Raw genomic sequence first — 25,839 nt, forward strand, 5'->3', positions numbered from 1 at the left:
ATATATAATCGCAGTATTATTACTTTTCTCAACTATAAATATGTCTAATGATTAAATAGGCAAGTAAAGATATTTCCGTTTTGCCTCGTCTTGCTGCTGATTCCATAGATATAAAAACGTTTTTATAGGCTATCTATGACTGATTCTACTGATCCTGGAACAGTGACCAGGATTAGATGGAGGAGGCGGGACTTCCGCATCTGATCGCTCTGTCTGCATTGTGATTGGTCCAAATACCAGACTACCGAAACCAATGTTTCACAAGAGGGAATTTTTCAAATCGAGAAGAGGCGCTCTGTGTGAAGTGGTGTGTGGAAAGATAAACAATAGAAGCAATGCAGAGACCAGGGTAAATAAAACTATGTATTTCATTTGGATAGATAACAGTATACGACTAGACGATGTATTAACTAAAACTAAGCACACTAAATTGGGTAGTATTTGTTCTGTAGGCGAAGAATAGTTAAGATAATGTTAGCTAACGTCGCAGACTAACTTAGCTCGCTGGCTAACTTACCCAGCTAGCTAGCTGCCAAGTGATCCATTAGAAACTACTGTAAATTGGCGTATGCAGTCAGCGTTAGCTTACCAACCACAGCTACAGTAAATCCGATTCGTGTTCATTTCTTTGTTAAAACGTAGCTGAAGCGGCAGGGGTAGGGGCCACAAATTAACTAACGCTGGGTTGTTAACGTACGCTTTTCACCATCACCGGTGAATAGGTATGAGTCCTAGACACCTAACGTTCAAGTAGCTAACGTTAACCAGCGAGCGGTAATGTGCAAGCTACAGGCAAGTTTACCGTAGCATAATGACCTAAAACACACCGTAGAATGTTAAGCAAGGCAGTAGTTATAGGATCAGTCAGTGTTGCCTAACAAAACCATCTTCATTGCTTCATTACTCATAGGAAAGGTAAAACTCCTCGGAGGCATGGCCCGAAGAAAACATCCAACACAGAGAAAGATCCAGTTGGAGTAAGTGAACAGAACTCATGCTGAAACAGTATCACTTCACAGCCACACAACACTGGCAGTTGGCTTCCTAATTTGAGCCAACAGGAGAAATAAAAGTGACCTAAAACTGCATTCAAATGTGTTTTGAATTTTCTGTGTAGGTGTACTGCCGTATACGTCCGCTTGGAACAGAATATGAGGAATGCTGTGTTGAGATGATCAGCAACACTACTATTCAGCTGCATGCCCCTGATGGTCTTAAAGCCAACCGCAATGGGGAATACAAAGAGGTAAGGGAGTTGGAGGCCTCTATGGATGGTACAGGTTTCACTTGGAAAGTGGTAGTTTTCTGGTCATGTAAGGCAATTTGGACCCCTACTACCTGTCAAAGAAGCATCTCCATGTTTTGTCTCTTTGACATCATGAAGAGTCTCAGCTTTCTGAAGAATTATCATTTAAACAGGAAAAAAATTGCCAGCAGCCAGTTATGTGGTACAAGTGACCTCAACATATATCTGCTTTGTACTGAGTTTATGCAGTCAGATGACCCTAAAGATTTCTATGGCAGCGATTTGGGATGGATTTAAAAAAATGATTGACATAGCCATTCTAGTCAGAATTAAATTCTGTCTAGAATAGCTATAGTTGTATTCAGTAGAGACCTCCTGAGTCCTGCTTTGATATAATGTTCTAAGAGGGCTAAAGACATGAAAATGGGTGTGACGTGCACATGGCTTTGCTGTCCATTTTCTTTATAATACCATTCCCATTTATGTTCTTCATTTGTTAATCCACCAGACACAGTACTCTTTCAAAAACGTATTTGGAATTAAAACCAATCAAAGGGAGCTGTTTGAGGATGTTGCCAAGCCGCTAGTTGAGGACCTCATTCATTGTAAGAATGGTAAGTGAGCAAAACAAGACCCAGGCAGCATAATTATTCTTAAGTACTTGTGCATGTCTCTTGGATTCAGTTTTTTGGAATACTTAACAAAATTGTGATATTCCGTGTTCATAGGTCTGCTGTTTACATATGGTGTTACGGGAAGTGGTAAGACCTTCACCATGACCGGCTCGCCTGGGGAAGGTGGACTACTCCCTCGTTCCCTTGACATGCTCTTTAACAGCATCGGACCCCTTCAGGCCAAGAGATTTGTAAGAGTTTAATTGAGATCGGTGTAGCTGATGTCTAGTAAAAGGCTAAAGATTCTGGAAGAAGATAGAGAGTTCACTTGAAACGTTTTTGATCTCTGTCAGGTGTTCAAAACTGACGACAAAAATGGGATGGAGATCCAGAGTCAAGTTGATGCCCTGCTGGAGAGACAAAAGAGAGAGAGTCAACAGTCTGTGCCCAAAACCTCCTCCTCAAGGTAAATATGGGTCATTTATGTCTTTGGAAATATCATTATTTATTTTATAAAATACTTTCACCATTCACAAGTATTGTGTTAAAATTGGAGGTAGCCGAATGTGCAGTAGCTCTTGTTTGCCGTTCAGCATGTGGCTTTTGCTTTGGTTCCGTTTCTCAGACAGAAGGCTGACCCAGAGTTTGCGGACATGATCAGCCCAGAGGATGCATGTAAATCTGAAAATGTGGATGAGGACTGTTGTTACAGCGTCTTCGTGTCCTACATCGAGATCTACAACAACTATATCTACGATCTCCTGGAAGATGCTCCTTTTGACCCCATCCGACCAAAGTAAGAGACACGCTTCTGAATTCACTCCTTGAAACAAAATCTTATGTTGAAAGCTTGACTGTACAAAGCTTTGTTATATTGACATTGTTTGTGGTGGTGTTCATGTCTGAGATTGAACAATGACTATCAACAAGTGACAGCAATTATTGCACACCTGCCCAAACCATTTCAGAGTTTCGACTCATTTGCACAGGTTCTGTGAAACCATTGTGATACATCTATGTGCATCTACATGTTGCATCAATGCTCAGTGCAACGGCTAGATGTGCTGGAGAGGGTGCCTTGATTCTATTTCACAGAATTTGTTTTGCCATATATTTATTTACAGTCAATGTTAGTGCACCAGCTGTGAGATGTGCACTTGATTTGATTTCTGGTCGTGGTGCAACCAGTGTTTTTGAAACCGTCTGCAACCAGTTAGAGTGACTGCCTACAATGTACAGTATGTGTTGATGTGCTGAATGAGTGCGTTGATTAAAAACTTTTAGAGACATTTGTTACGTATTTTGTGGTTCTGTGTTGACAGGATACACTTTTAAAAATCCCATGTTTTTATTAGGTGGCTTGGTGGAGGCACACCTGTGCGGAACACTGAGTTCATGTATGTGGCCAGTGTATACATTACATAATACTCTGTTTCCCTTTAGTTGTAACTTGGCTATAGCTGACATGTTGCATAGGTCATCAGTGCATTTTCATCCCCATTAATCTAAAACCCTGTAGCATATATGGAGTAGCTAATTAGCTTTTCCCCCCCTTTTTTTGTGACATTTTTTTGCTTTGTAGACAAAGGCTGGCTGTTGCTGCTGGTTGTTGTGGCTTTTTGGATTGGCTCTGTGCAGTTTAGTTTAGAGCCATGTTAAGATTTCCATGAATGGCTCATGCTTGTGTGCGTAACCAGTAGGCAAGTGTCTGTACCCCTGATTGTGTGTGTACGTCTACTCTAGTTTTTATTTGTAACATTGAAGTTAACTAACAGCAAACATTGATATCACGTTAACTTTTCCCGCTTGTCTTACTAAAGCCACACATGATTGTTTTACATTGTTGGTGTATGTTGATTGTTTTCATTAACCTGTTTCAGACCACCACAGTCCAAGATTTTACGCGAAGATCAGAATCACAACATGTATGTGGCTGGGTGTACAGAGGTTGAAGTGAAATCTACAGAGGAGGCTTTTGAAGTCTTTTGGAAGGGTGAGTGGTAATAATTGCTAAATACGGCTTACAGTTAGCATGCAGTTTTTTTTTTCACCCTCCAAGAGAACCTCGACTGTAGACTGTGCACCACAGCTGTTGACCTGCTGTTAGCCCCCTCCTCGCCCCTAACAATTAATTTTCACAGAGAGGTATTACCTTGGATTTTATTACGAAGGACTGAGTACTAACAAAGACTCTACGCTAACCAAAGTTTGAAATATGCCTGATATAATACAAATTATGATTGAATAGCAATTATAGATCTACCAGAATCATGGTAGAATAAACTGCAGTTTTGTGGGATGTCTTAATGGATTGCAGAAATGTACATGTAGAATTACAGGACTTACGTGTTTGTAAGGTGGTGAACTTGACTTATCCCAGTCAAAACGTCCATGCAGAGCTGACATGATGCGATACAGCTCCCACAAATGGCATCATAGAGTATAATTGGCTGTAATCAACGCTCATATCCACACATTACCGCTCTAATCAGCATGAATTAATTGGCCAAAACACTAAATCGGTCAGCCTGGTATTACTTTCAAAGAAGTTAATGGTTTGTCCCCATTCTACTGTTGTTATTGTAATTGCTAGTGTTCTTGTTATTATGATTGCATTTTAATTATGGGCTGTCTCCAGGTCAAAAGAAAAGAAGGATAGCCAATACTCAGCTCAACCGTGAGTCCAGTCGCTCCCACAGTGTGTTCATAGTGAAGCTGGCCCAGGCACCGCTTGATGCAGATGGGGACTACATTCTACAGGTGACATGCAGCTTCAGAAATTCACATTGATGAATTAACTTTTCTTGATTTTTGTATATACTCATATACTTGAAGTTTTTAAATACATTATTTGTTATCGGTGTGTTATATATTTAATCTTAATTTAAACAGACAGGCCAATCAAGAGCAAATTCTTTTACTAAATTAACCTAGCCTGATATTTTTCAAGAAATGTTCATAACGACTTATCAATTTAAGTGTATCAGGCTGTGACAAAAAGCAGGCCAGATGTGTTCATATCATGTGTGAATGGTTCCAGCTAGTGCTTGATGATGCTAATAGCCTGTTGCTGAATTGCAGGATAAAAACCAGGTGAATGTTAGCCAGCTGTGTCTGGTTGACCTGGCAGGCAGTGAGCGCACCAGCAGAACCAGAGCGGAGGGTAGCCGTCTCCGTGAAGCAGGTCAGCTCAGCCTTCACTGGGTGCTTCTTTTCTACAGCCGACCATTTGCATTTACTGTGTTTCTGTAGATTATTATTTTAAACGCATGCCTCTAGTAATGTCTCATTTGCATCTTATTTACAGGCAACATTAACCAGTCTTTGATGACACTGCGCACGTGTATAGAAGTCCTACGAGAGAATCAGATGTGTGGAACAAACAAGGTTGTCGTTTTTTTTCAACTGTAAAAACAACTGTTGCAACTGTTTCCCATATTTCTCCAGAGAGCAATAATACTACTCGTCATAACCATTATATTCCCATCAGTGGTTACTTTCTTAGTAGGTGTAGTCACACTGAGTCTTTGTTTTCATCCAGATGGTGCCGTACAGGGACTCGAAAGTGACACATCTGTTCAAAAACTACTTTGATGGGGAAGGAAAAGTCAAGATGATTGTGTGTGTCAACCCCAAAGCTGATGACTATGAAGAAACTATGGTAAGAAATGTGTTTTCTATTGTAGAATGCTGTGTATGTAAAATCTTGTGTTTTAAATGTCATAATCATGCCCAAAAGATCTAGCACTTGTATTCTTCTAAGAAAAATAATTGCAAAGTCCCATATCCCTTGCAAATCTTAACAGTTACACCACTGCTGATTAATTTTCCATCATATCAAAATAAGTCATTGATATGATTTGTTAAGTATTACATAGCGTTTCATGGTATGTGTTGTAGCTGGTGATGCGCTTTGCGGAGATGACCCAGGAGGTGGAGGTGGCCCGGCCGGTCGACCGGCCCATCTGTGCCCTTGCAGCAGGACGCAGACACAGAAACCAGGCTTTCAGAGATGAGCTGTCACGTCGCCTGGAGGAGCGAGGAGGCCCCAGTAATGCTGGTAATGACCTGTGGAGTCTGTAATATTAGCAGTCATCGTGCTGATCTCATGCTGTATTCATACTTGGCAGAGATGCATTTCAGAGATGCAGCTGTCATTTTATTTGTGTGACTAATTCTAAACAAACTTTTCCATGACACATTCTGACCCACAGACGACCCAGCACTGCTGAATCAGCTCATTGACAGCCTTCCAGCACTGCCTCCTTGTGAGCTGGTCGACCCAGCAGATGATCAGACTCTTCCTCGCCTCATTGAGATTCTGGAAAAGAGGCATCGCATCCGTCAGATGATGACTGAGCAGTTCACCAAAACTTGTAAGGACCCGTTTTCTACACAGGAAATAACAGGAGAGCTGGGTAGCCAGAGTCTGGTATATAGAAAGCATATACCAAGCTGCCTAATATTACTGATTATGGACAATCAGTTCAGTTCGTCATTGCTAAAAGGTTCAGATTAGAAGTGGAATATAAAATGATTTCAAAGACCTTAAAATATACTTTGGAACACAATGAAGGCCACAATCAAGTGGAGGAGCACCTTCAGGATGGATGTCCAGGGGCTTTGAGTTTGAATATTTTTGAATATTGATGTATATAAAATATGGTGCTAGAGAAAGTAAGAAGAAAAACTCTGATATTACATTATTTTGTTATGTATTTTTCCCCTATAGTAGGTAAATATTTTGGGAAAAGTTGCTTTAAGAATATGTATTAGATATTCCCTATCACATTCACATTACATGCATTCACATCATTTCAGGACGTTTTTGTGTTTTTGCGTTGTAGATTATGTGGATATACTATCAAAGAGTAATTTCATACAAAAGATATTTCCCTTGAAAATCAGGCACTGAACATTAGCCTCAGCTTTGTCCATGTCCATGTATTTTGAAAAAGATTTTTTTTTCTGAGAGCAATTTGACATTTTGAAGTAGAGTTGGGAAAACTATTTCTGGTTAATTTTTCAAGCCCCTCTGGATATTGAGATGTGAGGTCAAAAGGTTAAATAGCTGCTAAGATGATCTATTTTCTTTTGCAGCCAACACACTGAAGTCCATGCTGCAGCAGTTTGACAGTCAACTCACCTCTAAGGAGAACTACATCCATGATCAGAGAGGCAAGCTGGGCGAGAAAGACAAAGTCATCGCCAACCAGAAGATGGAGGTGGAACGATTAGAGAAGAAATCCAAAATGCTGGAGTACAAGGTCTCCTACCTCAGTCTCTTTCACTTGCGCCACTCTCTTCTTAGCATTTGGTCTGCATAACAACTTTTCAAACATCCTTAACAAGAAAGTAAAAATATATGTAAAGAATCATTTTATTTCAAATGCTTTTTTAGTAATGGCCTCATAATTTCAATTACCTCAATTTACATGAAAGCCATATAACGAAATACTTCCCTCCCTTCAGATTGATATCCTGCAGAAGACCACCAACATCTATGAGGAGGACAAGCGCTCACTTCAGCAGGAGCTGGAGACCCGGGAACAAAGGCTGCAAAGGGAGCTGTCGGAGAGGAGGCGCATGGAGCAGCGCATGCAGGGCATGGTCACCGACACCAGACTCAAGTGGGAGAAGGAGTGTGTAAGTGGGATTGTTGATATAGTCACCCAATTATGTGTTGGATTTTTATAAATTGTGTGCTATGGTCACGAAACCTGAAATGAAAAAAACAAAAACAAATTAGCCTTTCAATCAGTTTAGTGTTCAGTAATAACTAGGTTGCTGCTATACCCGGGTATCTTATGGGATAATGGTAAGCTTGACTTTTCTGGTTATATCTGTTCCACGTTCAAACTTGGGGCTCTTCACAATCAACAGACATTCATTGTCATACTGTATAATTTTGGTTGCAAAATTGAATAAGAATTATTGTTTATCTGCATTATGCTACAGGATGTAGAGGAATGAGTTATTTTAGCTAAAGAGTATCATTATTACACTATCAATCCTATGTTGTCAAGCATTTCCTGCTGGTGTTTTCCCATTAGGATAGGCGAGTGAATGCCAAGCAACTGGAGATGCAGAACAAGCTGTGGGTGAAGGATGAAAAGTTGAAGCAGCTCAAGGCTATAGTGACGGAAACCAGCAGCGGCTGTCCCACTGAGCGCCCAGAGAAGCCTGAGAGGCCCTCAAGGGAGAGAGATCGCCCCACCCCCAAGAAGAGGTCTGCCTCGCCATCGGCACTCCCTGTGAGTTATTTACTCTGTACCACTTATTCCATCAAGTCTGCTTTTTTTGCATGGAGTGATGAAACTGTGTTCACTAAACAAATGTTGCAAACTACTTGATATTATGGAAGTCTTGGTGATTTATATGTTGCATGCGCTTACCGCATACAGGACCTTCTTTTCTATATTCCACTGTTGTGTATTTGTGTCTATCCGGAGACACCCTACACAGCCTCAATACTTGGCTCCATTCCCTCATCACTTTTCAGGACTTCAGCCAAACTCCTTCCCGCCAAAACCCAGCCAACCTTAGGGCAGTTCAAGACCCATACCCCACCACCTCCTCCTCCTCTTCCTCCTCCTCCTCTTCAGCTTGTCTCTCAGTAGCCTCCTGCATCTCTGAGTGGGAGCAGAGGTTCCCTGTAGACACAAGGCAGGGCAGGCACCCTGGGACCCCCCAGTATGAGAGCCGGACCCCCGGCCCATATCACAACAGCAACAGCGTGGGCCGCAGGAGAGGCCAGCGGTGGGCCCCAGACACTGAAGCCCCTGCTACGACTCTTGTCTATGGGCTAGACCTAGAGTCAAGCACAAGGGTTAGTGTACGTTAGAATCCCTAGATGCCCTTTAGAGTCTCTAGAGTCGGATCTATCTAGGTGTGTTCTCTGACACGCTGTAGTTTAGTCTGCTGTGCCTTATAGAAATGCATCCATAGTGTTGTGAGTAGATGTCTCTGCTTGTGGAAATGCACCTTTCAGTCGCTGCACTACAGACATGTGTTTCTTTTATCCAGACTATAGGGCAGACTGATCTGCCATGCTTGTAAAACCACTAGACATGCATTTTAAGCTGTTAAATATGTGCCATTATGAGTAGTTTTACCATGCTTGTAGTCCTGTAGTTGCCTGCTGCCCAACTGCTTTCTAGACTCTTAGAACTGCTTTTTCTTTGTAGCTTTCCTGAGGTCAACAGCACCACTTCAAATTTTAAACCACACACTCAGTAGGAACCCCCACTGTATAGCCTGAATGGATTACTATGAAATTTAATATTTTCATCCAAGTGTCATCATCGGTCATAAAAACTCACACAAGTGCCTATTTATGTGAAGAGCACTGGCACTTCTAGTAGTAGTCGTCGTCGTCGTCGTCGTCGTAGTATTGTTTATTTTAAGCTTACCACAGTGACCATTGACCTACTTTGAAGCCAAAAGACAGGCATGGTTTTTAGTCAGGGTGTTCTTGATAACTAGGCTACGGGAAGCCAAATCATGAATAAGGAAAAGCTAATAACTAAATGCACTATATAATATATGACTACAAACTGAGGGCTCAGTTCAGACTGTGGAAAGTTACCCAGGTATTCTTGTTCAGACTTTGACAACTTCGACTATCCTTTGCTTGCACACAGGTCTATGTAAATCCTGGGATTTTTTGGCCTTCTGATTAGTATGGTATAAAATCTGGCCATGGACTCGTCGCCATTTCATGTCTTTCTGCTGAGGCATTGCCTTTTAAATGCTGTGGAGCCCAGGAGTTGCTGCCCTGTAGGGGAAAAATGTATTTTGGGATAACAAAGTATTAGTTAACGTGTACAACATGCTGTCCTCTGCGTATGTTATGTGAAACCTGTGCTCAAGGCTGCAAATCTATAGAAAGTGTGCACATGAGTTAAGTTGATTTATAGTGCCAGTACAACCGCACCAACCCCCTTTAGACGCATGGTGTTGGAGAGCTCTAAGTGTCTATAATACGCCTCAAGTCTGCATTAGGCTTGTGCCAATACTCTGTGTATGTATTGTGATATTTTCCGCGGTATCAAATATCTCAAATGGTATAAAAGATTTAAAGTTTGCAATATTTGTATGTTTTCAAAAAACAGTCAAATTCAAATAATAATCTTCATTTAGAACTAGGACTGCCATACTGTGCTCTTGGATTGATGGCATGCCCCAAGTCATGGCAATACAAATTAACAGAAATACTTTAACACAAGACCTACAATGGAAAATTAAGTTCTTCAAGCAGTTTTCCCCTCTGAAACCTCTCCTTCATTAAAGGGATACATTACTTGGTATTACTTTTTTTCTGTTTAAATCACTGTTAAGCATAATGCTTCACTGCATCAATCATCATTTTAAAAGAGTTAGAGGTGAAAACTTTTATCAATCGTCTTTGGTTTGGAATGCATCTTTCACATGATCAAATGATTTTTTTGCATGAGATTTCTCATTAGTAACTCTAACTGTAGTGGGCTTTTCAATGCAGTGGGTGGTTCAGGTGCTCTATGAAAATGTATGTGTTGCTGGAAGACCAGAATATTCTGTTTTTAACTTTTTGTTTTGTGACTTGTGATTTGAGTCTACAACTATAGTGCTACAATATTTTTTTTACCTGAAATGTAGAAAATGTATATTTTTAAAATCCCATTTATCCAGTGGGTCACACCCCGCCCCCCATGTCTTCCAGTAATACCTATATTTTCAGTACCCGCTAACACTAACACCGACTAATCATCAACACCGACTACTAACCCCACCAACCCTTTTGTGGTCCCAGCCACTATCACATGTGAATAACTTCCTGGTTTGTCTTTTCCTCACATTGGGATCATCAGATGGCCCCACCGGTTCATCCACGGCACAGGCGCTCACATTCTGCGGGTGGGGAGAAATGGGTAGACCACAAACCATCTTCTAATTTGGACCTAGACACTGTCATGCAGCCAATCATACCCAATGCAATCAAGGTGTCGACCCCCAACGAGAAAGCTCTGTCCAAATGCCACAAATATGTGCTTAGGCATCAGGAGCTTGCCTCCGATGGGGAGATCGAGACCAAGCTGATCAAGGTAAAATGACATGATTCCTCAATTTGAGACCTCTGTTTGATTATTTTCTTTCTTGCATGCTTTTGACTTAATCACGTTTTAATCGGTTTCACATGGGGGGCCTGTTGCAAAACAATTTGTCATTGTAGCTGAGCAAGGTTTCCAACAATGGAGTGACATTGCTATTTATTTTGCTGTTATGTTAAAGTGAATACGGTCATGATATGGTTCTTTGTGTATATGCGTTTGTTTCTCTGTTCTCCTTAGGACATTTTTATCAGTTTGTTTACTTCCTCAGGGCGATGTTTTCAGAACAAGAGGCGGGGGACAAGCTGTACAGTTTACAGACATTGAGACGCTAAAACAAGAGTGTCCTACTGCGTCAAGGTATGTGCCCAAGCACTACAGCCTCGCTGGCTAGAACAATGTTTGTTACAATGGCAATGCAATAAACACTTGGCATTTTGTTAATCAAGCCAACATTATTTAGAAACTAGCTATAAAACTGCTGTAATCGAAATGCATGGAAGTTGATGATGAAAGTTAGCAGGATAAACATCATCTGCCTACTTGCTCTAGTTACGACTATAGGTCATGAATCACAATGGCAAATCAAAAGGATTGTTAATCATTTTTAATTATGAGTTGGTCATGTGATAAATTTACCATCTAAGTAGTTTGGGGAGTGTTCCATTAGCAAAAATGATTTGGCAGTTGTGTTTAGAATAAAGGAAATACTAGAGTGATTCTCTAGATTTACTATTTGCCCACTTGAGCCAACTTGGAGCAATGTGTTGTTTTTTTGTGGCTATCCAATGCCCTGAAACTATTACGAACATTTGCTGTGACTTCTCACATGTTGTGACTTCTCACATGTTTATGATGCTTTTCATAAGTGTTGTCCAGAGAATTGACAAAGACTTTTTTCTGTTTTTTTAGTCGCAAGAGGAGATCAGGGTCTGGAGAAGGACCAACTCAAATGGATGACATAGAAAACAGGGTAAGCTATTTAGTAAATAATGGAAAGAAGTCTGGCATCCCTGTGATTGTAGACACTTATTACACGATGAGCTTTACTTGTTTTAAATTGCCAAACAAGCAAAGCTGATTTGTGATAAACATTACTCATTTATCTTTGCCTCTTGGCAAGTCTGTTGATTGCTGTGATGATGCATTGCTAACTACCAAAATAACTGACAAAACTGTGTTGCTGTTACAAATAATCTGCTTATCATGCCTAAATTTTCTGGTCAATGTGGAGTGTTTTTCTTTCCCCCACATCATTCATCACATTCATCCGCATCTGTCTTCCAGTATCAATTGTCTAAATAATTAGGCCCTTAAACCAATTACCTGTCACAGCAAATCCTTGACAATAATTTGGTATGAATTTTATTATTTGATGTGTATCTGAAATTACCACCTGTCAAATGCTGATAAAATTTGTCTTTGGTTGATTGTTTTTTTTTTTTTTGGTCTGGTAAAAGTAATTACCGTATTGGCAGATTTAATTGTTTTTAGTTTACCAGTCCTTTGCAGGTGCATTGGGTATTTTTGTGCCAATAATTTCAGATTTCATTTATTTTAGCCTTTTACAGGAATTTCCTTGTATGTAAGAGCATTGAGTCAGACTTTTACAGACATTTAACAAAGATAAAATTGAAGACATCAAAGAACAGACATAAACCGCGCAACAGGAATGGGCTACACTGTTTGTATGTATAGGTATAGTGTGTCAAATGAGCAACAGGTGCTAACACAGTTGAGCTAAAAAATGGGCACAGGAACATATACTTCAGGATTTGATGTAACTGCCCCTTGCATTGAACTTGGGCGAGCACCTATGGATACACTGGACATGGATGGCAAATGAAAGGGTTGGGTGAAAGCGGGTATATTCATTGGGAGTGATCAGTTATCTCAGTAGTTCAGCAACAGCATTGTATCAGCAAAAAATACAATTGACAATGTAAAAAGATCTCTGGGTGGTATATGATTATGCAATTCTGCTACCATAGCTATGAAATTATATTAAGAATTAAAACATTTTTTAGTAATAAGGTAGATTCCCCAGCTGGAGAACTTTTCAGCCAGAATAAAAGATACAACAACAATCTTTAACCTTTTTCTCCCAATAGGTTCCAATGGCGAGCACAAGTTCAGGCACTGGCTATCAAAAGTAAGCAAATTAAACTGTGTGTTTGTGTTTACATATGGACTGTGTGCAAATGTATGTATAGATGACACACATTCCAGCTGATGATTTGGATTGAAAATCAGGCACATTAATGTTTTGTATGCTTTTCTTCCAGACGCAGAAAGCCTTAAGTCATCGGACATATTAGGAAGATTTTTTCCCCTTGAAAACATGCTGGATTACTCTTGTGTATTGGACCAGTGAAGCAAACTTCACTTTAAACTATGCATATTGTTGAGTCAGAATTTTTTTCTACTATGTCTATTTTTTTAGATGGGTGATTAGAGTGTGAATATCATTTAATCATAATCATAAAGACATTGATTAAAACAGAAACTAGAATATTTCAATTGTACTTTGATGGAATTAGTTTTTTTTAATACCAGGACTTTTTTAAAGACATGCTGATATTTAGGGCCCAGATATGGAAACATGAACATGTAAATGTTTTGTTATTGCTTCAACTTTTCACTGCTTTTTACCTCCACCCAAAGATTATTTAGAAAATAAAAATGTAATATTTTTATGCACTTGCTTTTTTGCTCTGAGGGTTATGGTATTGTTAAGGGACACACTGGCCTTTTGGCAAATAAGCTTTCTGATCAACTTGCAAAATGAGAAAATTGGTGGCAGTTTGTGTGTCTGGTAGTTTGCTGTTGCATGCTAATACTTTAGTACACTGTATGTGTTTTGTAGGCTAATCTAGCTCAGCAAAAGTGTTGGCATATGCACTGTGATTCACTATCTACTTGACACAAAGGTGAAACTGCCACCTGTCTTCACATACCATAAAGGTAAGCTGATCAATTTAAACTGATTTACCAAAATGCCAGTGTATTCCTTTAATAGATATTACATTGTTCAGAACCTCAACTGTTAATGTAGAGCTGTTAATTAGGTTTTGCTGAAGTCTGTTTCTAACTGTAAATAAGTATTATGAAGGAGCTTTTGATTTTTGTATATTGAAACAACGCTTAAGATGTGTAGCACACTATTCTTTTTGGTGGCAGTAAATTCATTCAAACACCAATAAATCTCTTGTTTTCCTTAATTCCTTAATCTGCAGGTCCTCTAAAAGGTCTAAAATTATACAAATTTAAGGTCTTAATACAGTAATTAAAGGTCTTAATTTATTTAAGTTTAATTTTGATGTAGCTATAAAATTAGTGATATTGACTATTTAGTCAAGGTAGAATTCAAAAGTAAAGGCAAATGATGTGAATGGGATTGCCAGTAATGTCAGTTTTGTTTTCTTATGTTGTATTACTTTACTTGGCACTTCCAGGTTGGTCACGTTCCATCTGACCCGCATCCATGTCCAGCAGAGATCAGGGCCAATATATAATGCTAAACATGTTTTGGTTTCATCGCATTTGCTGTAATAACCACAGTTGGACATCATATCCCTAAACATTTAATTTTTTGGGGTGTCCTTTTGCTTATACTGCTCAATTTTAGTTTCAGAACTTTCATTCAGGAAGTAGTTGTAGCTGAGTCGTAAATAGTCTGTTTTTACCAGCATTTTGGTTGTTAAATTGGTCTTAAATGTGATTCCAGGTAGCATTAAAAGGTTTTAAATTTGGCTTTCTGAAACACTTGAAACACACTTTTGGCTTGTTGTAATTTCTTGTGATCTCGGAATTGAATACATATTCTACTGTTGCACTGATTCTAAGTTGCTCTGTGTCCACTTTATTGAAGCCCGGTATGGTGATATTTCTATTCACATTTACAGGCTTTTAATGAAAGATCTGCTGCTAATAATATTTTTTGGAAATGGAAAAAATGGTCATTGAAAGACAGTGTGGATTGGAAGGCCTTGAGTTTTGTCTTTGGTTTGTGGCTTTTTTTCGTACTTGGAATGGATTTAGATATTGCCCGAAGGGATATTTAAAAAAAGAGTGATAAAAAGCAGTGTATTGCATTATTGAATACCAATGCTGAAGATATTGTACAACATTAAAATGAGCAATATTAGTATGATAATATTGTACTGGGAGCCAATTATCAACCCAAGTGGCAAGGAAACTCATAAGAGAAACTAACAAAGTTTTAGTGTCTGTGAGACTGATGTCCTTGCAACCTGGAGGTCAAGCACACACATTTCTTCCTACTATTTGGCCAAACCACAGCGACCCTCTCAGCCCAAACTGAAAGGCTCACTTTAAGGCTTTGCTAAGCACACAGTTTGCCCAGCTAACAAATAGACATTTTATGTGGGTGATTGCCTGTTTGTGCAACATTCTTGGCCTGTCAACAGTTGATGAGAAATGTCAACGCAAACCACGCAGCCAAACAGAAGCACACACTAGCAAGTCTGTATATTTTGTCAAGTCATCGCTAAAATCCTGTGGACTGGGCCTCGCTGCTTGCATCCTGGTCATGTTAAATTCCACCAGCATGTTGCAAATGTTTGGACGATGCCTGTGTTGCGGACAAATTTTTGATGACAGATTGTTGAAACATCAGCTTCTTCTGGGAAGAGCATCTGTGAGGAGTGTGTTATTTTCCATCTAATTCTAGGCATAGATTCTGAATGGATGAAAGCCAGAATCTTTTCTGCATCTTTTGAGGGCAGAGCCCATTCTTCTAAGCTTGCCTAATCATTGGTAATATTTCTTTGTTATTGAACAATACCTTTGTTTCACTAAGGCTTATTTGTGCCAATTTTCTGCACTATCTTCTATGAATACTCATGCGGACATAACAACAATGCACAGAATTCAGTCAGACTTTCATGTTAGATAAAATGTTAAACATTCCTTGATACTGATGGGATTCCTAAGTGGAAACTTCACATTGCACGGACAACCTGATAAGCCGTGTACTGATAGATTTTATTTACAAGTGATCAATATTATTGTACTGTAAAGAGCTGACTATGCAGTACGTTTGATAAAATAAAATGAGAGTCCAGTAGGGAAATAGTGGAGAGATCATCATGCACACATACAGCAAATGGGATGGAAAACCTGCAGTGCACAATCTGAACAGCAGGTGGAACTAAATACCTTCACAAAGTGAGTATTTCTGGCTGTACATGGGAGAGTGGCTCAGACAAGTTTGATGGAGTTGGTTTTTTTGCATTTTCTCAAGCTAAATCAGATGTCAGTCACCTATTCAATGAAGTGTAGTGGTCTGTACTGTCAGTGACTTCAGACAGGCTGCCCTGACTTCCCAGGTCGCCCTGCTGCCTCACTGGAATCATTTCACAGTGAACGCCTGGGCAGCCATGATGGCGAGGTCATCGATTTGCTGAACTGCTTTTCTGCCCGGACGATGAGCCGCCATTGATGGCTCCCTAAACCTGAAAGTGCTGCATTATCATTTCACAGCAAATGAAGCTGAAGAATATGGGCGGTAATAGGCGACACGCACTTGGCAAATCGACCTGGAATGTGATTTGACTACTAGAGTTGGCTCATCAAACACATACGCTCTTCTTTTTTCCTATTCAGCCTTAACAAGGGCCTCTCTGTGTTTGGGAGGTGTTGGAGGGTTTTCTGCACGGTTTTCAGACTATACTGTGATTTTCAGCCCTTTTAAGCATTTGACCAGAGGCTTTGAAGTAGTTGTTGAATACTCTATTGTGCAGGGTCAAGCAATGTCACGGATTTTACTTCAATCTTTGCTCTTTGAGACGATGCCCTTGAGCAACAGCAGCACTTTACATTTCGGAAGGTGGCACTTCAGCAAATGATTTCAATACGTGGCTTCTCTAATCAAAAGTCCATATAGTACTTTTTTCGTGAGCAAAAATATGTTATCTTTTTTACTCATCACTAGTTAAGTGTTCAAATTTTTTTTTTAAATAAACCCACTACCTTCGGTTTGAAAGAAATTTGGAGGAGTCCTACTGGCTTCTTGTTGTAGCTTTACAAAAATAAAAAAAAAAGTAGACTGACAATATTGGAGGGTAGTGAGGGAAAAAAGTTGGTTTGGTAGTTTGAATGTTGTGATTGCTGGTAAGTCACTGGTTTACATATTTTATTTAACAATGACAAAAGGAGGCAGCAAAAATATTTCAGGTTTGATGAGCATGATTTGGTCATATAGGTGCCTGTTCTCTGGCAAGTTTGTTGTAATTGTAGATAATCCATTCATTTGTTTACATGGCCTATTATTTTTCATTTTAGAATATTAAGTTCTTTTCTTGTTTTAGTATCCAAAAAAAATTATAAATTTGATTGGCATGGGTCATAGGCTTTCTTTATTTCTTTATTCTAGCTTCTAGTCTAGTAATTGTTGGATGTGAATATAGTGCAGAAATGTGTATGTATGTGTCTACAAGTTACTTTCATAAAATCAGTATAGACTCTACTCGCCTTTGCACCGTGATAGCCAGTTGGCTATATTTTATAATATTATCATATTTTTAGTTTATATTATGATGTAAAGATATCATAATTCATTGTAGACCCACTTTTAAATGGAAATAAAGTTGAATCTTAATGCCAAAATTAATAACAATTAATATCTAATAATTATTAATTCCAATAGCTTCAATTGCCAGTATCAGTTTTGGCCATCCTTCAAAACTTGATGATTGCTCATCCTTGCATCAACATGAACTAATGCACCACATGTTAAAATGGCTTAACAGTTGCTGATTGCAAATCCACTCGGCATGGACAGGAAGCTCGGTTCAGCCAAGTCTCTGCTTCACTGCACTTATTGATCCTTGCCTCACTACCAATAACTATGGTAATGGTGCAGTGAAAATCGGTGAGGGAGACTATCCACTGCCTTTTATTAACATTGTAAGCTATGTGCATCGTCTCTACACAGATCAGATTTGTATTTTGTTTGAACACAGTTTGAACTTGTATTAGTTCTTATCCATATTGTTTCCTTTTTATTGCCCTTCCTGTTGTGATTTGTCTTGTAGACAGGATGTCCATCCTGTCAGTGTCCCAACCAGTTTGTGGACACTGGTTGAAAGCGGCAAGCTAAATCTGGGAAACGGCTATCAGCCAATCTCAAGCTCTGTGTCTCCAGGCTTGCCTGTGAAAATATTGACCCTTCCTTCCCTGCCTATTTAACTAGCCAGCCTTTAAGCACTGTCGGAGCAAATACCACATGACAGCACTGCTTTTCTAAATGGCTCTTTTTACTCAAACACTTGCTAATGGCTTCTTAAACATGGCTCCTCTTATCCGTTGTGTACCTTGTTTGCTTTAGTACATTGTATTGGATAGGTCACCTTTTTGTGTACAGTTGAGTGTGAAAGTGCGAGATTACAAAACACTATTTGATGTTTGGGGCTTTTGTTTTTAGGCTATTTTCCTTTATTGTGTGGTGCAAATATGGTGAGGATATAGGTAGCTACTGAGAGTCGTCAGCCTACTTTGTTGTACACACAGATATCTGTAGTTGGTGTACAGGTAAACAAAAAGAGTAGAGAAATAAATAATACTTTTCAGGTTGTTTATACATTATTTAGTAAACTTTGTGACGTGGCCTAAATATGCATTATTTGATGAAAAATAACACCAAAACGTATTAGTAATTCTTGGTGTGACACAGATTTTCTGTCACTCCATTGGAAATATCTGTGACCAGTAGACTTCATTAGGATCAATTATCCACTTTAAGCCTTCCTGTAAGTCAGCCTTCCATTGCAGTTAATAAATAAAATAAATATATTGCATAAGCCTATTTCAAAGAATTATAGTTGCTAAGTCAAGCCATAAGCAGGTTGAAGTTCAGAAACATCTTGAGTTGGTCAGGTTCTACGGAAACTCCTCTGGTTAACCTCAAACTACAAAGATTAAGAATATGTTTGCCTTTATTTTTAAGGACAGACACAACCACAATGGGATATGTTTAGCTATTATTAGCCAGTTTTCAGTGCCTTTCATTGGACCAGGTTGTTACATGTACATGTGGGTTACACAGGCCGTGCTCAGGGGCAGTTCAGCAGTATTAGGCACTGTTGGGACTGGGGGACGAACCAGCAAACTTTTGACTACTAAGCAATTTCTCTAACCCTGCTGCCAAAAGTGCTGAGTAAGAACAAATTGATCCACAATAGAATATGAAGACCCCCTTCTCTCTTATTTATAACCCTTTTCTTTATACCCTAAACCTACATGTTTATTCTCTGAGTCCTTGAAGTACAGAGAGTCAGGAATCATGAGGATAAGTAGCACCAGTGGTCTAAGGCACCAGGGTTCAGGGTTTCTCATCTCCAGATTGAGGCGTGGGTTCGAATCCCACCTCTGACAAGAAGATTTTATACTTGTTTAGTTGGCGATGAGCACATTCTGTCAAGGAGTGAAAGATTTTCCTATGATTCCTGACTTTTCAGACATCCTGTATTGTACTTTAGCTTTACATGAACACAAAGGTGAGGTTGTGCCTGTGGTTGAACTGGCTAGCTCTGGCTGATAGCGACTCTATTGTATTGCATTGATAAGGGACTTTCAGACCAGGGCATTTTTCTTTTTATCTCTGGCTTAATACATAATGTATGTAGATATGTCCAGTGTGTTTAGATAGTAGTATCAGTTGCCATTGTGTATGTATTTTTAAGAAGAGGCATTTTTGCACCAGAGTGATAGACAATTGGTGTCACAGTTAAACGTATTGACCTAACCCCCTAGTCTTTTTCTAAAACACACTCTCTCTAACACTATTGTCATGGAAAATATACGACAACCTCCTCCCCCCCCCCCCCCCCCCCCCACTCTCCACTTACCTCCTGTGTCTCCTCCCAATTCAACAAGCGGTGTTTGTACAGCCGTTTGTGTGTGTGTGTGTGTGTGTGTGTGTGTGTGCACGTACGTTTGTGTTTGTGTTCAGAGCACACAGTGGGGGTTTGATGCTGTACTGGGTTCCCCCATTTCCCATTTCCTCATTTGCACTTTACACCTCCAAAATCTATAGGCATAGACCTTAACATTTAGAGTGAATGTACATACAGTTTTATCACATTTGTAATGGTAAGACAAACACAGAGCTAAGTAATATTACACTTAGCAGGGATGGGGATTAACAAATGGGACTAATTGTGGATATGAATGAGCTCTAAAGAATGATAGCAAAATGACAAAATACTGCTTGTAATGGTTGGTAGCAAAGTTGTGTGTCTGCATTGACTCCACATGACCCTAATAACCATCATATGCTTTGTTGAAAGGCTATGAGAATTTGCATGGCAGTGATCAGAAGAGTGAGATCTGGTCATATTTTTCTGAAATATTTACTGATGTAGGTAAACGGAACGGCAAATCCAGCTTAGCGTCACTTAGTTTTGATTAGGGCTTCTGGCTTGAGAAACATTTCCAATTCGCTGACAGTTTGTATGATTCAGAACCAGTGGGACATGAGAGCGTGTGACCGTTAGTTTGTATGTGTGCATGTCACTGTTATCGCAGCAAAACACAGTTCCCAAACCGCTTAATTCCTAAGTTCAATAAACACCGTTTTACTACAGCCAGCTCCTCTGTTGCTTTTTAACACTCAGTTGGAACGTGAAAATAAACACCTTTCACCAAGGTTTCTGTGAACAGAAGTTTTCAGTCTCAGATCTGACCCGCACGCAGGTTTGATATTGCTATCTGTGAAGAACCAAAACATGACTTCACTGAGTGTGTGTGTGTGTGTGTGTAAAAATGTGTACAGTAACTGAGATAAGGCTTTATGTGACCTGTGAAAAACCTCTAAAATCTTCCTTTTCACAGTTGAAAGTAAAATGCGGGGCTTGTGTACTAGGTAAAGCTATAACATCCTACACAGGAGAAGGCCACTGTTGAGCTTGTTTACCTGGCTCTGGTTTGCCTGTTGATCTAGCTAAAAGCCTCTCACACCCCCTTAATACACACACACACAAAACATGAGAGTGTGTGTACCCAGTTTAAACACACACATTAATAACAACTGTAATGTCACTCTTTGTCGAGTGCTTTTACAGGTTCAACATTGACCTTAGTGTTTAATCTTGCTGCACAAATGACCGTTGCTTGATACGCAAACAAATCTTTTGTCACTGTCGGCCAACTCCCATGTTCTTTGAGATGGCGCACACAAGGACAAAGCTGAGACTATTCTGTGTCCTGAGATACAAGACAAGCCAGAACTTTCCAAATCAAAACTAAAGCCAAAACAAAACACTTTCAACCCTCAGTCCTTCAGTGGCCATTTGTCTTTTCAACCAAAAACGGGTCAATTCTGAAACTTGTCACAAGATCCAAGATCATTTAAAATTAATTACATGTTCTATATCCAGTGGGGCCTTAAAAAATCTCAAAGTTCTACCTCTGTAGTTTCAGCCTCATGGTATTGCACACAATTGTTTTTTTGGCTTTGCATTCCCTCCTAATTCTGAATTAGTTATGAGATCGGGGTCGGGCAGAAGGTAGAGTTGGAAGGTGTGAGGGCTTGGCCCTGAGAGAGCTGTCTCTCACCCTCTGCCTGAAGACAAAGAAAGAATGAACAAGTGCATACGAGATGGGAGCCAACGAGAAAGAGCAAGAAGAGTGTGTGAGGCAAAGCTGCCCCGCTTGTTGGAATATGCTGTCAACACCATTTACCTCAATGTGGTGTGTTTCTCAGAGAAACGAAGAAGGTTCTCTTTCTGCTTCTCTTTCTCATGCTGTCTTTCTAACTCAGACACACGCATTCTATCTCTACCACTTCCTCTTTGGTATTGATACACACTGGCTCTATCTTTCTGCCAAGATCTCATGTTTTCAAGCCTGAGCTCTTACATTAATTCACTTCTGTTTGTTTGTCTGCACAGGCTACAGGCTCTACTGTAAGACTGGCAAAGATCCTTAGATGGAACTGCAGAACATTTTTGATTGCCTCTTAAATTAAAACAACATGAAACCAAAACTAAACCGAAACTGCAAATCAGTGAATGTGTGCTTTTCCATATGGCTGGTTGATTGATTGGTTGATTAATTTCAACATGAACTCAGGGCTGCACACCCATCCATCCCCACCCTTCCCTGTGATCTCAGCTGCTGCCATAAGATGTCAGTGTGGTCCGTTGATCCTTGCGATTCCCTTCTCGTCCTACCCCCTCCAAACTGTTGACTCTCTTTCCAATAGGAAACAGATGGGGGACCTTTGCTGCGGGCTACTGCCAAATGGAGCAAATTCTCATTACAACGTCTGCAAGCTCTGTTTATTCTCTCCAAGCCTCACCTCCACCCCCCTCCACCACTCTGCCATCTGATTTGTTGAAGACTTGTTTCCGATGCAGACGTGTCATTTTGATATGCCTTGTTTTGCTGATTGCAGGATATTTGTCGTCTTTAGCATGTAATGGGTAACAGACAGAATTTTTCTTTAGGTTTGCTGTCAGTTATCAGTTACTTTGCCATGTATGTTTCTATTAGAGTATATGACTAGTGGAGTGGGTTGGGAGCAAATGAGGATCTCTTCTGGAGACTGTTTGAGGTTTTGGGGGATCTAACCAAAATGAAGTTATTTTAGAAAGGATCACCAGTAACATGCAAAGTAATGAACCACAGATAAAGAAACTCTCTGGACCACAAATGATTTTATCTCATTGAATGAAGATGATGTATCCTATATTGGGGTTATATGGGGTTACATTTTATGATAGGTTGCCAAAATATATACTCAAACAACTTTGAATTAAGATTTTACATCTCAAATCAGACACATCATTCACATTTTGCCAGACAATTTTTGCACTGTAACACTCTCCCCTCACCTCTGTCCTTGTTCATACCCTCTATACCCAGAAACTTTTTCTCCCCCCATTACTCTCCATCACAGACAAATCCCCAGCTCTGTTTGACTCCCCAGTCTGGGAAGCTAGCTCTTCGAATGGAATATAAATGACATCATTACGTAATATTCAATCTGTTGCTGCAGCAATATCCTATTCCACGGATAGCCCCCTTCACCACCCACCCCATATGCTCCGGACTCGCCGGTCCCCCCTTCTTTTTCATGGAGAATATTAAAGAGTTATTAAATTAATCTGTGCTCGCTGGCGCGTGTTATTGCAGTGCAGAGATTTGTGGGGCGAATGAAGCCGTTAGGCCGCACTCTAAGCAGATTTATTAAGGGTGCCAGGGAATCACCAAATAAACCTGATAACCTGTTTTATTTTGCACAAGTGAACACTTTCCCTCAAATCCGCTTATGTCCTACCCCCACCCCCCTTTTTTATATAAGTTTAGCTATTTCCTGTAATAGAGTATTTCTCTGTGACCTGAGGCAGCACAACTTTACCATCATCACAGTCTCTTTGGTGATACTATTATGAGAGCTTATAATTTACAAAGGCGTGAATGGCACAAATCAGCCTGAAGGAAAGTATTATTTTAATATTTGATGTAATGCTGCCCATACGGTAGACCTGTACTTTACCTACTGTATCTAGTGTGCATCTGTACTTTTGTGCTTTGCGTACTGAGTATTATGCTTATTTCTCTTGTTTGGTGAACCTTGAGTTGAGTGGCAGGGAATGATTGCTTTTATTGATTTGTGTGCTGTATTACAATAGGGCTGCATGGGCAGTTTTGAAAAAGAGGTATCTGAAACTAGCCTCCCTTTGTCACTGTGCATTCCCTTGTCAACATCTTGCTGTTCACATCATCAGTATAATAGTTGGATGTTTTCAATGGCAAGACGACAAATAAACAATAGCTGTAACAAAATATAAAATAAATAGGAAAGAAGACACAATGTGTTCAGTCAAATTTAATGAGTCGTGCACAACAGACGGTTAAATGGGTTGTGCAGGTGGTTTAGCATTCGCAATCTTTCTCTAGCTCAAACTCATGGCTCAGTGAATGAGGGTGTATGCAGACAGTTCTAGGGTAAAATCATCAAAGTGTTGGACTGAGAAAGACAGCAGGGGGCTGTGGGACGGGGCCGGCCCAACAAGTGCAAGTGTATGTGTGTATGCACACGCAGGCATATGCAAATGTGTGTATACTCTCTGACGGAATCAGCAGGTTTAGCACCCACTGATTCCACCCTAGATTCCTAACCTCATTTATCAGAGTGTATGCCAGCAGTGTAAACATTTAATCCAGCGTGAGATTTTTGGGCTCCTTTGGGTCAACAGTTTAGCTGTTGCTTTTTTTTTCCAAGCCTCGAGACAAAGTCTGCTTTCAATTACTTCGGCAAAATTGCTTTACAGGGTCCATGCATGATTAAATATTCATTATGTTAAACTAGGCACTTTCTTTGTATATAAATCCATATTAGATTTGGCTGGCGGGCTGCCTGAAGCCACATGAGATGGATTCCTGGTGCAAAAAAAAGCCTCTGACTCCTTAGCAGCTCCTTTCTCCTGGGCTTGTTTGTTTTTGTTCTGATGTAAATGACGACTTGTTGATATTTTCCTACCTTTTTTGTCCTGCAGGCCGGGCACAGACGGGCCCTTTCAGTTAGGGGAAATGTTGGAATTTGCAGTGGGCATGGGAAAAATAAACAAGCGTGTCAGCCGGTCTGGCGGCAGGGGAGCGACACTGATCTGTCCGAAAAAATGGCCAAATACTCTGCATCTGGAGAAAAGACGTGTGCCTGTCTGTGTGTCTGTCTGTCTGTGTGTGTTTATGTGTGTGTGTGTGTGTGTGTGTTCAGAAAGGAGGAGTGTCTTTGCGTGTGTATATGTGTTTGGAAAACGGAGGGCAGGGGGTGAAGAGGGAAACCATTCCATTTCAAATAGGGCCAGCTTCCCTGAAAATATTTACCCAATATTTTTCTCTTTCCAAGCAAAATTGACCCCTTTGATTGAAAAGATTACTTAAAAGACCTCATGGAAAATAAATTCAGGAGTATTTGAAATTCCTGAGTGGATTCGCCAGGGCTGCTTAGCATGAGCCCGTGTTTATTTGTTTTCCGACTGCAGGAGGGATCAGGGTTGTGTTGACTCAGAAGGTATTTGGTTTATCTTTTCTTACAGACGTCATGAAGGGGCTCTTGCTGCAGATGGTCAGAAATAGGACAAACCTGAAGCAGCTGTGTACTGTTGTTTCCTGAGAAAGAAAGAAAAAATCTGTACTTGTCTCCCTGCCAAGTAATATGTTTTGTAATTTGCTACTGTGGTATTCTGTCTTATATGGCTTTTTTTTTTATTGTTTTTACTCGACCAGGTCCAGTGAGTGCACTCACCTTGCTAGCGCTCTGCCCTTTGGCAGTGCAACCTGTACAGCTTGGCCCCGAGTTGTTGGAGGGCACTCTGATCCTAAGGAGTGCGGCTAGTAGTAAGCGGGTGAGGAATGCATATCGTTCTTGAATGAATTGGACAGGCGCTGACCGCAGAAAAGAGAGAGCCCAATACTCTGTAGAATAACATCTGAGGAAAAGGAAAATTTAATAGCAAAAGCCTCAGTTCTACTCTGATGCTGTGTCCAAATAAGCTGAGGAGGGATTGCTGCCAGGCCTTGAGAGGCAGTGTTATAGAGAGGTGTAGTGATCTATAGGTTTCAACAGGAGCTATTTAAAACCATAGGACCACCGCGCAGAGGTGCTGGGTGGCCAGATGTACAGTGACCCATAGAGAGAGAGTGTGTGTAACGTCACACTTTTCCTCAGTCTCAGACTGAAAGAAAAGAAAAATCTAGGAACTGGAATCAGAGAATCACTCGCACAAACCTCCACCAAAACTGAGCTTGTCGTTACTCCCAAAGACATCATTCCTAAAATGTAAGTTAAATGTATTACTTGACCCTGCAAACATTCTCTTATGATTTGGAATCAAATCTCTAGTAATAACAATATTGA

The 25,839-nt window shown here is 40.1% G+C and overlaps 1 protein-coding gene across 3 annotated transcripts; it reads left to right on the forward strand.

The window, feature by feature from the left end:
* Positions 1 to 270: 270 nt before the first annotated feature.
* Positions 271 to 14,698, forward strand: LOC139924606 (kinesin-like protein KIF23). Of its 3 annotated transcripts, XM_071915694.2 has the most exons (23): positions 271 to 349; positions 911 to 977; positions 1,118 to 1,246; positions 1,755 to 1,860; positions 1,975 to 2,111; positions 2,214 to 2,326; positions 2,486 to 2,656; positions 3,741 to 3,853; positions 4,499 to 4,620; positions 4,942 to 5,044; positions 5,168 to 5,247; positions 5,402 to 5,521; positions 5,761 to 5,920; positions 6,075 to 6,236; positions 6,961 to 7,127; positions 7,333 to 7,506; positions 7,914 to 8,114; positions 8,363 to 8,689; positions 10,710 to 10,943; positions 11,221 to 11,309; positions 11,862 to 11,922; positions 13,061 to 13,101; positions 13,235 to 14,698. In XM_071915694.2, the coding sequence occupies exons 1-23, from the start codon at positions 336 to 338 to the stop codon at positions 13,248 to 13,250; spliced, it is 2,907 nt and encodes a 968-aa protein (XP_071771795.1). In that variant the 5' UTR covers positions 271 to 335; the 3' UTR covers positions 13,251 to 14,698. The 3 variants fall into 3 exon arrangements, with proteins under 3 accessions (XP_071771795.1, XP_071771796.1, XP_078138941.1); XM_071915695.2 differs by lacking the exon at positions 8,363 to 8,689; XM_078282815.1 differs by lacking the exons at positions 8,363 to 8,689; positions 10,710 to 10,943.
* The last annotated feature ends 11,141 nt before the right edge of the window (positions 14,699 to 25,839 follow it).

This window comes from Centroberyx gerrardi, chromosome 1, assembly GCF_048128805.1.
Source record: "Centroberyx gerrardi isolate f3 chromosome 1, fCenGer3.hap1.cur.20231027, whole genome shotgun sequence".
Taxonomy (NCBI): Eukaryota; Metazoa; Chordata; class Actinopteri; order Beryciformes; family Berycidae; genus Centroberyx; species Centroberyx gerrardi.